Raw genomic sequence first — 16467 nt, 5'->3', positions numbered from 1 at the left:
TCGAAATTTAAAATTTATCTATTACTGATACAAGAAAAGTTTAAATCTACTTAAAATCTACAAAGTTGGCAGTGGGATGTTAACAGTTATCTCTATTGAATTAAGTTAGATGCGTGAGGTAAATAATAATCGAATGTAATCGCGTGAAAAGTTATTTCCAATTTAATAAATGAGATATCTTCAATGATGTAAAATACTTTATAAATAGTTTAAATCTGAAGTTGTTCTTTCTCTTCTGAGGATTTATACATGTATTGATACAATCTTTTGATATTTGCTTTCCCTACTGATTTCTTTTTCTAATAGATTAGATACATTTGAAGTCGTTCCTTTTCATGGCATACGTAATTCGCCTTATATGGAACGGGTCTTGCTTTTTGTTAATATATATTCTATTGCTAGATATATATTGAAGGTGTTTTTGTAAAAAGAAGATCATTATAAATACTAAACTTAACAATTTATCATTAAGCCATGATTATATTTGACATTTTAACTTATTATTAAGTATACTTTTTCACGTGAACCAATAGTACTTTTATTGTAAGTACAGGATCGTTTTGAACCAGTACAGATGATTAATTTCATTATAAGGACAGTTTCGTTTGGAAACAGTACAGATGTAGAACTTTCATAATACGTATAGCTTTGCGTTGTGAACTAGAAAAGATGAATCAATTTGCTTCATAAAAGGCCCTGTTTGTTTAGGGACCCATTTCCATTTCATATGTAGTACTTTCATTCATAGTGTATCTTGGGTATCTTTTATATTGTGTTTAGTGTTAAGTATGAAATTTTGACAAAATATCGACATTCCTACAAGTTGTACAATGATAAATCCATCTAGCCAATTACATTATATCCAATTGTAAATCCAAAGAATCAAATACACCAAGCCAAGTATACTTTGTACGGACGTAATCCACTTAGCATGTACATTACGTCCGATTGTAAACCCACCTAGCCAAGTACACTATTGCCGATAGTATATCCACCTAGCCAAGTATACTATGCATGGCCTATTGTAAATTCACTTAGCCACGTACATTACGTCCGACTGTAAATCCACATAGCCATGTACATTACGTCCGATGGTAAATCCACTTAGCCAAGTACACTACGTCCGACTGTAAATCCAACTAGTCACGTACATTACGCCCGACTGTAAATCCAACTAGCCATGTACATTACGTCCGACTGTAAATCAACTTAGCCAAGTACATTACATCCGACTGTAAATCCACCTAGCCAAGTACATTACGTCCGATTGTAAATCCACCTAGCCATGTATATTACGTCCGACTGTAAATCCACCTAGCCAAGTACATTACGTCCGACTGTAAATCCACCTAGCCAAGTACATTACGTCCGAATGTAAATCCGCCTAGCCACGTACATTACGTCCGACTGTAAATCCACCTAGCCATGTATAGTATGGCCGATTGTAAATCCGCCTAGCCAAGTACACTATGGCCGATTGTATATCCACTTAGCCACGTACATTACGTCCGATTGTAAATCCACCTATCCCAGTACATTATGTCGATTGTAAATCCAAAGAGACAAACCCCCCCCCCCCCCCCCCCTGCCAAGTACATAAATAGCTAAGAACATTATGTTCGATTGTAAATACACCTAGCCAAGCACATTATGGCCGATTGGTAATCCACCTTGCCAAGTACAATAACGGTCGATATGTAAATACACATAGCCAAACACATTATGGCCGATTGTAAATCCAAAGAGATAAATACACCTAATAAAGTACATTATGGCCGATTGTAAATCCAAAGAGATAAATCCACCTAGCCAAGTACATTTTGGCCGATTGTAAATCCAAAGAGACAAATCCACCTAGCCAAGTATGTTATGGCCGATTGTAAATCCAAAGAGACAAATCCGCCTAGCCAAGTACATTATGGCCGATTGTAAATATAAAAAGATAAATCCACCTAGCCAAGTACATTATGGCCGACTGTAAATCCAAAGAGATAAATTCATCTAGTCAAGTAAATTTTGGCCGATTGCAAATCTTAAGAGATAAATCTACGGCATACTATTAACACCACTTTAATGCTTCTCATCTTATTGTTTTCATTGTCAGCTCTTTTACATCTGAATGCATCTTTTGAAAATAACGATAAATAAATAAACAGTTGTTAAAATTTTTTTTTTTAAATAATGATTTAAAATAAGAATACCATCTTCTACTTGACTGGAACTGAATCATTCATGTTACTGCTCTAATGTCTAAGATAAATAAAATGTATAATCATTTCTAGAAATGGCAATTTTTATGGCATCATGTTACGTCTAGGTTGTTTGTTTTGCATGGTTGACAAATATAGAGAAACATATTTCAAATCAGTAGTGATATTTTCAAATTGATAGTTTAAACATATTTTATTGTACAAAACAAATGGATTAGACACAAGTTTTTCAACTTAGTTCAGTCTTCTCCATAGTCAAATTGATAGTTATATGTCTAAAAATGAAATGATATGTTGTCAATGAAAATGATGCTATCAAAATGATACAGACTCTTTCAAGTGGAATTGATGTTTGCATGATGCCATTTGCCTTTGCAGGCATGTGTATACTCCGAAATGTGAAGTGCAAAGACTAACCATTGAATAAATTGCTTCACAACACAACATCGCGTAATAATTTTGCGACTAAATTTCTTTCCTTTTAATAATCAAATTAAATAAGTTCGGTTATACAATTATAGAACGTCTTTGAAAATGTCAATGTCATGCCGATAAAGCATTTGTTTTTCTCTTGTGTAATGAATATGTAGCTCCGTTAGACATTGCAAATTATTGTAAACTAAATGTTTGGGCATTATTCAGTTCCACCAAATTGAAGAATGACGTTATTTTCCATATTGAACTAAACATTTCCTATTTATTATGAAACAGATACAAAGAACGGTTGATTCAGTTGGGACTGAAATTCAAAGATGCTACATACTTCAAACAAATTGTATTACTAGAATTTCAGAAGTAGAGCTTCGTGATGTATTTTGGGGTTAGTGCAGAATGCCTTGTTTGGTATAATTTCGTAAGACCAAACTCATCACATAGCACGTTGTATGTTCCCTTAATGGTTTTAACGACTTTACTTTACTATCATATCCTTTGTTTAACACGCAGGTCCTTGACATACTATAAATTATTTGCTGCATTTGGTGCTAATCACTGCCTTGTATGTTTATCATCGATTGGTTTTTTTTCTGTTTCTGCCTTTTATGTTTATCATCTATTGGGCCTGTGTTCTGTTGCTGTCTTGTATAATTATCAATGATTCGTGTTTGTTCTGTTGCTTTCTTGTTTGTTCATCATCGGATTGGTTTTGTTAGGTTTCTGTCTTGTATGTCTGTTATTGTGTTTTACTTGCTGCCTTCAATCTGAGCACCATTGTTTTGGTTTGTCTCTTGTTTCATTGTGTCTCTTGTTGACTTGTATTTATACTGATTTTTTGGGCTTTTGTATCTTGTGGCTTTATAAATATACCATTGTTTTTCTTTGATTTTTTATGCATTTGGTGTTCATTGTGTATGTTCTTTTCTCTTACTATATTTTGTTTCCGACATTGTTTCCTCTCTAGCTGCCTCATATAATTATCATGGTTTAGTTTCTTGTTGTCATTGATATTTATCATTGTGGGGTTTTGTTCAGACCAATTTAGTATGAGTATGACCCTCCTGTCTTAACTGAAGTTAAACTAAAGTTACTATAGGTTATCATCGTTTATTTAAACAAAGTTTTAATCTCTTGAAAGTATGTTCCTCGAATATTTAAAGTGAACTAATACTTTGCGTATAGGAATAAATTTAAGATTGAGTTAAAACATGTGTAAAATTTGATTTTTATATGGTTCTTAAAAATTATGTTAAGATGAAACCGTTTAATTTTCTCTTTAAATCCTTTCTTATTTGGTATATGAACACACGTCAGATATTCTCAGTCTAAAAGAACATGAATAGTGATCTAATCAAATTTGGAAAACCAAATGTAGACCCTCATCAATACAGCCCTCTCAGAACTGTCAGATAAATTTATATCGGATTGATGTATGTAGCTCAATCCAGTAAATGAAGTATGCAATACAATTTGATTAAAAGATATACTTTGATTTAGGTTGAATCGTGAATCTTTCACATGATAACATTTGTGGATGAAAAGTGCAAGCTTTTTGAACATGTATAAGATAAAATGATAAGTGATCTCTGCTTCATCTTGACTTAGGAGATAAGTAAATGACACGCATTGTACAGTTATCACACAGTGATCACACAGAACGGTTTTGTACTTTCTTTCTTTGCTTCTTGTATTTGCAACAATGATTTATATATTATAAGCAAACCAAGTTTAAGGGACATGTGTTTATTTCCTGATTTGCTATCTATATCAATTTGTGAATAGTGGTATGGTATTACCTTTTTGACTTTGAAATCATTTATACAATTATTAATAGTTCATGATAGTAGGGTCAAATCAATTAACAAGATTAAGTTGATAGGACTGTTTTATTCTTTAGTCCTGAAATAAAAAGTAGGTCCGTTGATGAGTTTTAAGAATATCTGATGTAATGGACAAAGAAAGCGTGAAAAAATTCTTAAACTTCGTATGCTTTTATCAATTTGAAAGCTCTAAATTGTAGGCCTTGTCTCAGAGACCGGATGTCGCAAAATATGTATTCTTTTATTTTTAGAAGAAATTAACGGAAACGATTTGATTATTTAGGTGTGTATATGTGTGTGTGTGTGTGTGTGTGTGTGTGTGTGTGTGTTGAGTGAGTGAGTAAGTGTGGGTGTGTGATGCATTATTTGACCCCAATGATATCTCTTGAAGTTTGATTTAATTAAAATGACGCCATTCTAGTAAATAGGTGTCTGTGTTAATCACTCAAATTACAGTTCAATTATATTAGTTATCCTTCTAATAGAATTTCGACATGACTGCGTGGACTTTAAAAGATCTACAAGTTTTAAATTGTAGTCCATTGTTGATATTAAGTACAGCGAACTTTCGTTTAACTGTATCAATAAAAAATAATGATCTATCTTCAGCATGTATGTACCGAACGGTCGTGTATGCTATTCTTCTTTTATAACTTGGTCAAGCAGTTTTGATTCTATAAATTTCGATGTATCGATTGTAAATTAATATCTGCCAAGAAAAATTATTCAGGCTGTTGATTATAGAAGGAAATCCCTGCTGTAAAATCAAATGTAAAAACTAGAAAGGAAATGTTAAAATATTTCTGCTCAGTCAGTCTGGAATTTTCTAAGCTTGTACTGATGGAAAACCTTGGTAAATAATAACGTCATTTTCCGATAACAGTATTGAAAGTTCTATATATAGAAAAGCTCAAAGGGCAACGCAAAATTAATAAAACTTGTCAACCAGTAACTGCGTCAAATTCATTAAAGATTATCAATTTCATATCTTACTGAAGAAAGTAAAATAACTTTGTAGACTAACACTTTCGGGTCGATACTTTTGACGAAACATCATTTTCTCATTTTTGAAAATCGCTTACTGGACGCCAACTCAATCAATATACAGATCATATCGTATCGGTAACTTAATCAGCAATGAATCACAAACGCACGAGTGATCTAGTTTTGCTATTATTTACTTGTCACAGTTTATAAGAAAATTACAGAATTTCTTTTGATCAGAACGAGGCGTATAATTGGCTAACGCTTTTTTCACTGAAGACAAAGAAGTTCAGGTCCGTTACCAACTGAATGCGTTTGTAATAGACTTGCATATTACAATGTTAGAAAGTTTTTGCCTCCATCCTATTGTCATTTATATTGTTTCATGTGATGTATTGTCATATGTTCATTCCTTTTATTTTTTCACTGACAATTAACCAGATCTAATAAGTTATTATTGGCTTCAGTGTCTCTCATGTCATTCGAATGACAAGTATGATGTACGTAACATATGATACTAACTTCGACTTTCTTGCCTCTCGTCAACCACGAAAATAATATCGTGTATAACAGTTTCCCTGCATTGATGGTATTGCGATCATCTACTTACCAGTGTCTGTATGCTGGCATGATAGTAGTTTGTTATTGCTACGCGCGATGGTTTTAGTTGACAAATAAGATGTAAAATTTGTTAAATTCTAAGTCGCGAATATTGATGTCTTGTATTTGTTGGAATTATGGATGTGTCACATCGAGTCAAGTATTCAATATTTTGTTGTAATTTTGTATTCTTGCAACTCATACATTGACAAACTTAATATTCCATATTTTTTTTATGTATTCAATATGAGGGCATATAAGATGAAATTCTTGCAAGGAGAACACAGTTCTTTACTTCTGATAATTGGACAACAGAGGCTTTTCGCAATGTTCAAATTTCTATCGGAACTAATATATAACTATATAAATGTTAGAGCATATTTGAGCACACTATATTGGTTATCACGTCTCTAATTGAATTAGGAGGCAGTTAATGTTGGATAGTAAACCATCCTGGGTATTTATTAAGACGTTTTACCAATAACTTACTCCTTAGTGTACTATTTGTTTTCAGTAATGAATACACCAGAGAACCCAATCTATCATCAATCATTGAATAATTTCGCACCATTTTATGATGAACTGACAAACCTTTTAACGATTGAGAGATTGGAATATTCTAAGAAGGAATCTTACTGTTTTATTGTACATGCTTGTTTCATACATTATGTTATTAAAATTAAACCTACCGCTGTTTTCGACAATAAAAATATAATATCGACGAAAATCCTCTATGTTACTATACATTTGGGTAGTACAAACGATTCCATACCGCATGATATGCAACATTATAATGAGTATTTACCACTGCACTTGTAATGGTGCAACAAGAAAGTATTAGCTACGGAAAGACGAATATATCGGCAATATTTCCAGTTTAAATCCCTTTTTAATGTTTGTCTATGTACAGTTTATGAATAAAAGGGTTTCAAAGAGGAAGACTTTCCTGTTAATCTTCAAAAATTTTAATCTGACGAATAAGACGTCGTATAAAATAGGAAGAAATGATTGATCTGTTTTTTGGGGTTTTTTTTTCGCTTACTTCAGACAAGTCAGAGTTTTGCCCCTTAGCATTATCTTTAAACTTAAAAGTTTGCTATATAAATGATGCCCTCTCGCTGGATAATTTACGGTTTGATGACTAAGTTGGCTAATCTCCTTTCTATCGAACTTGTAATAAGGCATCCATAGATAAATTTAGGTATCTTGACCTGCACATATGAATTTACAGTTGGAGATGGTTGAAAACTAACGACAGAAGAGATGTCTTCAACTTTCTAATTCTGAACTCGCAATTGTTATGTAGCAACATTAAAGCAGCACATGATACAAACGTTTCAGAGCTGATGTAAATTTCGTCTTCACAGCCTTCGAGACAAAAATCAAACACTTTTAAATATAGTCTAGATCTACTGTGAAGTTTCGCTTTGATCATCACAGCCTTCAGGGGGACGAAATTACATATGCTAGAAATGAAATAAATAAATTTATGTGTTACTTCATACTCCCCTTCACAGTCTATCAATGAAGATACAAAGAGGCTAGCTATAACTGTGATATTAAATGTTATTGTTTTTACAAATTCCATGAAATCAAACAACGGTTAATAGTTTTATAATTAGTATTACTAGTTATTCTTCATAAACGCAAATATAGGTAAGATATCAGCGTATACTCCTTACATGATAAACTATGTTAATATTAAGTTTTTATTTCGTCTTTTTACTACGAAATAATCGATGAGACCAAACAAACTTGACTTATAATTGTTTACTTTTAACACATTGTGACTTGGATGGATAGTTGTCTCATTGGCACTCATACCACATCTTCTTATTTATATTTATCCTTGATTCAAGTATTTATCACATTTAAAGAAATCTAAACCCCAATAAGATAGGTGCGTAAATTGTAACATTCCCAACTTACCTGTGAGCAACATGACAGGCGCCACATGTGGATCAGAATTTGCTTTCCTTACCGGTGCACCTGAGATACCCCCGATTTCTGGTTGGGTATGTGTTGCTCGGTTTATAGATTTTTTTGTCGTGTTTTATGGACTTTTTTGTTTTTCGTCGTTTTTCGTTTATTGCCATGGTGATCAAACAGACCTATATTCAAGATTACTAATCTCTCCTGTTCATCTAAAACTCAGTGAAATCTATCAGGTGATGATACTCTAAGAGTAGTATGAAGTTTTTATCTCTTTTTCACAGTCTGAAACGCAGCTGCTAATGCTCATTGAAATTTAACCGATGAACGATATAATTGCAATATCACAAATTATATAAAAATGTGTGATAACAATTGTGATATAAGTTAGATAAAAGTCATTTACGTTATAAATAAATCAGACGAATAATGATAAGATGATCAATTTATCTATCCTAAAGTGCTGTTTTTGTAGTACGTGACCTTCTTGTAAAATGCCATTCCAAACTCAATATTCAAGGAGACCAAAGGAAAGGCTGGTAATACGTACGCTCATGCGTGTGAATGTCTACTTTCAACACTAAAACAAATAATATAATGATACTTAGCAAATAACTGTCAATTTTGTATTTTCATGACTTTCGAATTTTATAACAACATCAGTAGGGCATGTCTGTTGTAATCTGTATTGATTAAGTATTTAAGTAAGATCCTTTAGAAAGTAAAAGTCGAATTTACGTCTATTAATGATTTTGAAATTTGCACAAAATACAAATCCAATGTATTCCCGACTTCAGTCTTCTTGAGTGGGAATTTATGTACAATAGGGTTTTAGTGTAGATCGTTATAGAATTAAAGACATTTAAATGTTTTATCATGTCAAACACAACAAAAAATAGACAAAGATAAGATAGAAAATATATTTATACTGTCATATTCCCTGTCTTTTCAGATTGGAACAACACGTCAAAGCTTCCTGTGATGGTCTTTGTACATGGTGAATCATATGAAATCGGAACCGGAAATGCATATGAAGGGAGTGTACTTGCTAGTTATGGAGAAGTTATAGTTGTTACTGTTAATTACAGATTGGGTGTCTTAGGTATGTGAAACATTATCACAGTTGCTAATTGTTTTTAATAGAAACAACAAGGATAGATATTTGGTACGTATGATTGCCAATGAGAAAACTATCCACCAAAGACTTATTAACAAATATACATGTGTAACTAAAACTTATAATGTCACGGAGCTTTATTAGGTAATCCAACATCTTAATAAATGGAAGACTATAGTACATATATTCCCCTCTACCAATACTTATTTTGCATAGTCAATTTTATAATTGTCTCGACCATTAACTGGTATCAAACTTAATATCTTCTTGGATTAACTACTTCTTTTTAAGTCTTGGGAAGATTCAGAACTTGCCATATTATATAAACACTACATTAAGTCAGTTGTTGAAGATCGTATGTGTGGACTTTAAGATATCGTTTCATTTTTATACGACCGCAAAAAAATTTTTGTGGTCGTATATTGGTATGACGTTGGCGTCGTCGTCGTCGTCGTCGTCGTCGTTGTCGTCGTCGTCCTGCGTCGTCGTCGTCGTCCGAAGACACATTAGTTTTCGCACTCTAACTTTAGTTTAAGTGAATGGATCTCAATGAAATTTTACCATAAGGTTCAATACCACAAAAGGAAGGTGGGGATTGATTTTGGGGGTTATGGTACTCACAGTTAAGGAATTAGGGGCCAAAAAGGGGCCAAAAATAAGCATTTTTGTAACTTCCAGACATAACTTGTGTGTAAGTGTATGGAGCTCTCTGACATTGTACCACAAGGTTCCATATCACAAAGGGAATGCAGGGATTGATTTTGGGGGTAATTGCCTCCAAATTTTAGGAATTAGGGGCAAAAAAGGGGCAAAAAGCAAGCATTTTTCTAGTTTCATGACAATAACTTGTGTGTAAGTGTATGGATCTCTCTGACATTGTATCACAAGGTTTCATATCACAAAGGGAATGCTGGGATTGATTTTGGGGGTAATTCCCTCAAAAGTTTAGTAATTAGGGGCCATAAAAGGGCAAAAAAACAAGCATTATTCTAGTTTCAGGACAATAACTTGTGTGTAAGTGTATGGATCTTTATGAAATTGTACTGCAAAGTTCCATATCACAAAGGGAAAGCTGGGTTTGAGTTTGGGGGTAATTGCCCTAAACGTTTAGGAATTTGGGGCCAAAAAACAAGCATTTTTCTAGTTTCCAGACAATAACTTGTGTTCAAGTGTTTGGATCTCTCTTAAATTGTACTTCAAGGTACCATACCACAAAGGAAAAGCTGGGATTGAGTTTGGGGGTGATGAATCATAGGGGGTTCAAAAAATTGGGGGGGATTTTTTTTAATTTTTTTTATTTAAAATTTTCCATTTTAAATTGGTTATTTCTGATTTATATATAAAAGCAAATAATAATGATATGGTTTGAATAGGTAAATTAAAATTTTTTAAGTTCTTAGACCACTTTCATTCTGTGTGAGAAACCTATGCTGTGTCAAATATTTAATTACAATCCAAATTCAGTGCTGTATCAAGCTTGAATGTTGTGTCCATACTTGCCCAACTGTTCAGGGTTCGACCTCTGCGGTCGTATCAAGCTGCGCCCCAGCGGAGCATTTTATTTTATAATGAAGGGTTGCTGTCGTTGACATATTTCTCATATCTCTTTTTGATTAATACCAAACAATGTGTTAACACTTGTGTCTTTATTTCGAGTATTCTATATTACCTGCCTAAATTAGGAATATTATGATTTGGTTTTAGTTTTTCTGTCTGAAGTATCTTAACAGTCTTGGTCTGACAATCTACATTTCTGTTTTATAATATTTGCCCTACTTTATTTTCTGTAAACGCTGTCTTTCTGTCTGGTATAACGCTTCTACTTTAATTTTATTAGATATTCTTTCAAAAAATAATAGAAGTATCCAGCATGCATATTTAATATTTGTAGTTTGTCTTGCAGCTAGATTTATCATCCGACATTGACATATGAGAATCAGAACTGAGATAATTTTAAACTTGGCCTATAATCAGATCTATCAGCTATTTTGTCATTTTATATTATATATATACTTAATTGTACTTAATAATACTTTCTCGGAGAAAATGGAAGTTTTATACTTGAAAATCCTTTAGTTCATGAAATTTAGAATAAAACTCAGGAAGATGTTTTCTAAAGTAGCAGTTAAAATCTATCAGCTTGTTGGGCCAGGATAATTTCAAATAGAGGGACAAAATCTCAAAAAATCTTGTTCGGAGTACATAAACTGAATTTATTATACCTATTTTTCGGTAGTGTTGAATTCATAAATACTTTTTTCATGACAGAAAAAGATCTCGCTTGCATATGTAGCTGGTAGGTACATTCAACTAGTAATTTTTATTTCTGGAAGATTTAGATATAATGCTTACAAAAGTGGGAGAGGATATCAAGGATGAAATAAAAAATCATAATGCGAAGAAATACGACGACAATAAACATAGTCTACATAACACTCTACACAGTAACACTACATTAAAGAATAAACAACTCTAAGATATAATTACAATGTTTTCAATATAAAACTATAAATATTCTATTAACAATATAATGATACTTTTCCTCACCTAGGTTTTCTTAGTACTGGAGACAATGAAGCCAGTGGAAACTATGCATTATGGGATTTGTTTGCTGTTTTGTCATGGATACATGATAACATAGGTGCCTTTGGTGGAGATACTAACCGGGTGACATTATTTGGACATGGTTACGGTGCAGCATTGGTCAATATTTTATTATTATCACCAATGGTATCAAGTAAGTACTCATCTATTCTAGTAAGAACTGCAAATATATAACCTTTCCCAAAACAGAATGAAAACGAATATTTTACACAACAAAATGAAGGATATAAATGTGTACAAAAGTGAAAATATAAATTCGTGCGTCAAATCGCACAAAAAAATGATCGAAACTCACAAAAGGTTCAAATGAATTTTCCGCCCGTAAAAAATCCTCATGCCACTCCCCCTTCTCCCCCCTAAAAAATCCCGAATTTCAAATGGTCGTCCCCTTATTGTTTACAAGGCGTAATAAGCATTTCCTTTTTTGCACATTGCACGTTTTGGTGCTCAATATTTAAATATTCAAACGAAGTGATTTTTTACTAGATCACTTGTTTGGTTCAGGTCGGTGGTAAGGGTTCTTAGTAGCAGTTGTGTATCTTGTAACAACTTAACATTCTCCATAACATTCAGTAAGACACTGATGATGTTTGATTAAATCCCTAAGAAGAGGAGACTGAGACTCCAAGACATTCAAAAATCAATATCCGTGTTTCACTGACAGGAGGAGACTGACACTCCAAGACATTCAAAAATCAATACCCGTGTTTCACTGACAGGAGGAGACTGACACTCCAAGACATTCAAAATCAATCCCTGTGTTTCACTGACAGGAGGAGACTGACACTCCAAGACATTCAAAAATCAATACCCGTGTTTCACTGAAAAGGAGGAGACTGACACTCCAAAACATTAACAAAACAATACCCGTGTTTCACTGACAGGAGGAGACTGACACTCCAAGACATTAACAAATCAATACCTTTCATTGGCAGGAGGAGACTGGCTTTTCAAGACATTTACATATCAATACCCGTGTTTCACTGACAGTAGGAGACTCACACTCCAAAAAAATTATTCTGATCCCCAACTTGATGAAAAAAAATATTCTGTTCAAGCAGATGACAAAAAAAAAATATTCTGAATGCAGATTCCCCCCATACCTTATAGTGTTAAGTTTTGAAAAAAATATATTGTTTGATACTGTCGAAAAACTAAATAGATTTGTTCCTTGAAGTTAAATGGTTGCTCCCTTATTAAACACCAAAACGTTATTTCATTTTAATATCTACGTGAATGCCCTTAAACATTTAAGATTTGAAAACGATGAATATGTAAATTCGTATGTATCATCATTAAAATAATGGCGTAGGTAAATGCAAATATCGTATTTACGAAAAGCACAAATCATTAGCATGATCTGCTTAACCTTTCGGAACACATGAGATCACCCCGGTTTTTAGAAGGGTTCGTGTACCTCAGTTTTTAGTTTGCTATGTTGTGATTTTGTTGACTGTTGTTTGTCTGTTGGTTAGTTCTTGTTAATTTGCCATGGCGTTATAACTTTATCTTCGACTTATGAGTTTGAATTCACCTTTGGTATCTTCCGCCTCTCTCATACTCTGTAAAATGAATACATTAGGATTTTAGCAGAAAGTTTTCTTTAACTAACATCAAGATGCCTTATTCGTGAAATATTTTTTAGCTTTGGTAGACGTTATTTTCAACGGACAGTTGCTTTTCTATGGGAATAAAAGGTATAAGTCTTCTTGTAGACTTCTTTTTCTAAGACGAGGACGACTTTATACAGGGGCTTTAAAGAAACAAACGGAAAGAAGATATCGTTTTACTTCACGTACTGCTATATAGAAGGTCGCTACATAATAAAACATAAAATCAGGAGATGTGGTATGATTGACAATGATACAACTATCCACCAGAGCCCATATGACGTTGATATAAGCAACTGCAGATCACCGTACAGCCTGCAACAATGAGCTACACATATATGTATAGTCAGCTATAAAAGGCCAAACATTACAAAATGTGAAAAAAAATAGAAAAAAGCAACAGCCTAATTTTCGACATTGTCAAAGGAGGGACGAAAGATACCAGAGGGACAGTCAAACTCATAGATCGAAAACAAACTGACAACGCCATGGCCAAAAATAAAAAGACAAACAGACAAATAATAGTACAGATGACACAACATAGAAAACTAAAGACTAAGCAACACGAACCCCACCAAAAACTGGGGGTGATCTCAGGTGCTCCGGAAGGGTAAGCAGATCCTGCTCCACATGTGGCACCCGTCGTGTTGCCTATATTATTACAAATCTGGTAAATAGTCTAATTCGGTAGGTCACATTCGTGAAAAGGGAAGGGTATTGTAGTTACGACATAAGGAACATATCCGATATCATCTGTGAAACGGTTATTCCATAACGGTCAACCAACTCGTGATGGCGTCCGTAAAATGTACGAAGGAATGATTTCAACTTCACCATTTGGAACTCTTGGTTTAATAGCTTCCTTGTGAGCAGCAATCCTCTATCAAGGAAATCATGATAGAAAATACAAGCCCGGGAATATCGTATCAATTGGGAGATATATACTCCGTATGCAGGGGCTGCTGGAATGTTGCTACATAGAAATGGAAAGTTCACAATTGGGAGGCAGAAATCATCTCTTTTGTCGTAAAGTTTTGTTTTCAACCGACCCTCATTGTCAATTTCTAGATGTAAGTCAAGATATGAGGCAGACTTAACTGTATCTGTAGTATCCTTTATCTCTAGTTCGATGGTATAGATTCGTTCAACATAGTCACCAAATTTTATATTATTTAGTGAGAGAACATCATCTATATAGCGGAACGTAAAGTTAAAGTATATTGCTAACTTCTTATCTTTCTTCCTAAGAAATTCCTGTATGAAGTCAGCCTCATAATAATAAAGAAACAAGTCGGCAAGAAGAGGGGCACAATTGGTTCCCATTGGAATTCCGACAGTCTGTTGAAAAACACGTCCTCAAAACGTAACAAATATTTTGTCAATCAAGAAATCAAGCATCTTGATAATGTCAGTTTCAGAGAATTTTTTGTTTGAATCAGAGTGATTCTTTACAAAGTAGGATTTATCCCTCTCCAAGACAAGATTCTTGTATCTACGTTCGCCATTCTTTTTAATGAAACAAAGTAATACCAACTCTCAAATCAATAAAAGAAAAACAAATATGACTGACAGTAACCAACAATAACCACTGAATTACATGCTACTGACTTGAGTCGGGCACATGAAGAAAGTGGCGGGGTTAAACATGTTTATGAGTGCCCAACCTTCCACGAATCTTTGACAGTGGTGAAACTACACAAACTAAGACAAAAACTGTAACGTAAATCTTCATATTGGCACGAAGCACAAAAACAACTGGCAACAAAGTTTGTTGACTGTACAATTGATCACATATATTGAACTTGAAATAATCAAAACCACATATACAGCTAGCTCTGCCTCACATTTAGAAATTGGCAGAGAGGATAAGTGAAGGACTAATCTGTTCGACAAAAGCGACAATGTCAATTTTTCTTTTTCATTTTACATGTAGCAATATCCCACGACACTTGCATATGAAGTATGTATCTTTCGGTTGATATGATATATGGTCTTAAATAATAGAAAAGTATCTTGACATTTTAAAAATGAAAAATTGAATTCATTAGAGACTATACCAGCACCAAATTCCTTAATGGACGAAAAACGCGAATACCGGAACAACAATAAACACTTTGATTATATTTTTCTTAATAGGCACATATATATTCAAAAGACAACATGTTTGCTATGATTTTATTTAAACTAGGTGTAAAACTATTACTTAACGATTAATCATGTAATTATTACTTTTAAAGTAATACTTACATTAATCGCAACCAATTATTATACAATAACAGATTAATGTCTGAACAGACAGATGGAGGACCCAGCCATCGACCCTAGTACCTCTTATAATTGTTTTATAACTTAAAGAATAGTCTCAAACATAGTTTGACCAATAATCGTACAATAGTTTAATAAGTACTCAGCCTTCATTATTATCTCGAGTAGCGGTTATAACACAAAGTATAGATAAAATGTAAAGATACATATGGACGCACATTTATTTATTTAGTATTGTAATTGTATATAGCCAAATGATTGTTATGTCGATGTTGTTGGTTTGTTATTTCATTGACATTTATTCAGCCTCCTTTATCCGTGATTGAGCAAATTGCAGTTAACTATTTATGTCAATGAAGAATTACGTTTGTTAACAGTTTGTGTCAAACCTAGAAGTATTTTTGTTATATGTGTCTTTTATTACGGTTTCATTGACATTTACCCCACTCATCTCCTTTTATTATCCTTCGTGCATCAAACCTACAAAATTAAACTCCTTATGACAGTTTAAAAAAAAAGCATCATAAAAAGTGATTCTATTCTCAATAGAAATATTTCTTTCCCCCGATTTCTATTTGTAGAATCAGCGACAATCATGCAAAAGGTTGGAAGATAAAAAAATTATCAGAAAACCTTGTTATATTCACTATTAAGTTTTATCCCGTTTTGTAATGTAAACGAGAATAACAAAATATAACTGTTTATAGACAATAAACGTCATTCGAGTCAAAAGTTGTGACAGTAGATCACCAGCCATCTTAGCATAAAAAAATTAATGGTGAAATGTTTATATCATCAGTGGAACTAATTAGCATAGATGTTTGCTAATTTTTTTTTCTCGATGTCATGCACGTGCTGCGTTCCTTTTAGAATAATTTTTTGTCACGATT

At 33.3% G+C, this 16467-nt stretch overlaps 1 protein-coding gene across 4 annotated transcripts in view; it reads left to right on the top strand.

Annotated features, from left to right (window-relative positions):
- Positions 1–16467, top strand: part of LOC127737477 (neuroligin-4, X-linked-like) — a 111218-nt gene that overhangs the window by 84579 nt on the left and 10172 nt on the right. For all 4 annotated transcript variants that reach the window (XM_052248195.1, XM_052248193.1, XM_052248196.1 and 1 more), the window contains exons 2-3: positions 8934–9083; positions 11650–11835. In XM_052248195.1, coding sequence (XP_052104155.1) covers positions 8934–9083; positions 11650–11835 — 336 coding nt within the window. The remainder of the gene's footprint in view (positions 1–8933; positions 9084–11649; positions 11836–16467) is intronic.

The sequence above is a fragment of the Mytilus californianus genome, unplaced genomic scaffold (assembly GCF_021869535.1).
Source record: "Mytilus californianus isolate M0D057914Y unplaced genomic scaffold, xbMytCali1.0.p SCAF_4, whole genome shotgun sequence".
Lineage (NCBI taxonomy): Eukaryota > Metazoa > Mollusca > Bivalvia > Mytilida > Mytilidae > Mytilus > Mytilus californianus.
Note: the sequence above shows the minus strand (reverse complement) of the source record. Positions and strands in the feature narration are given on the sequence as shown.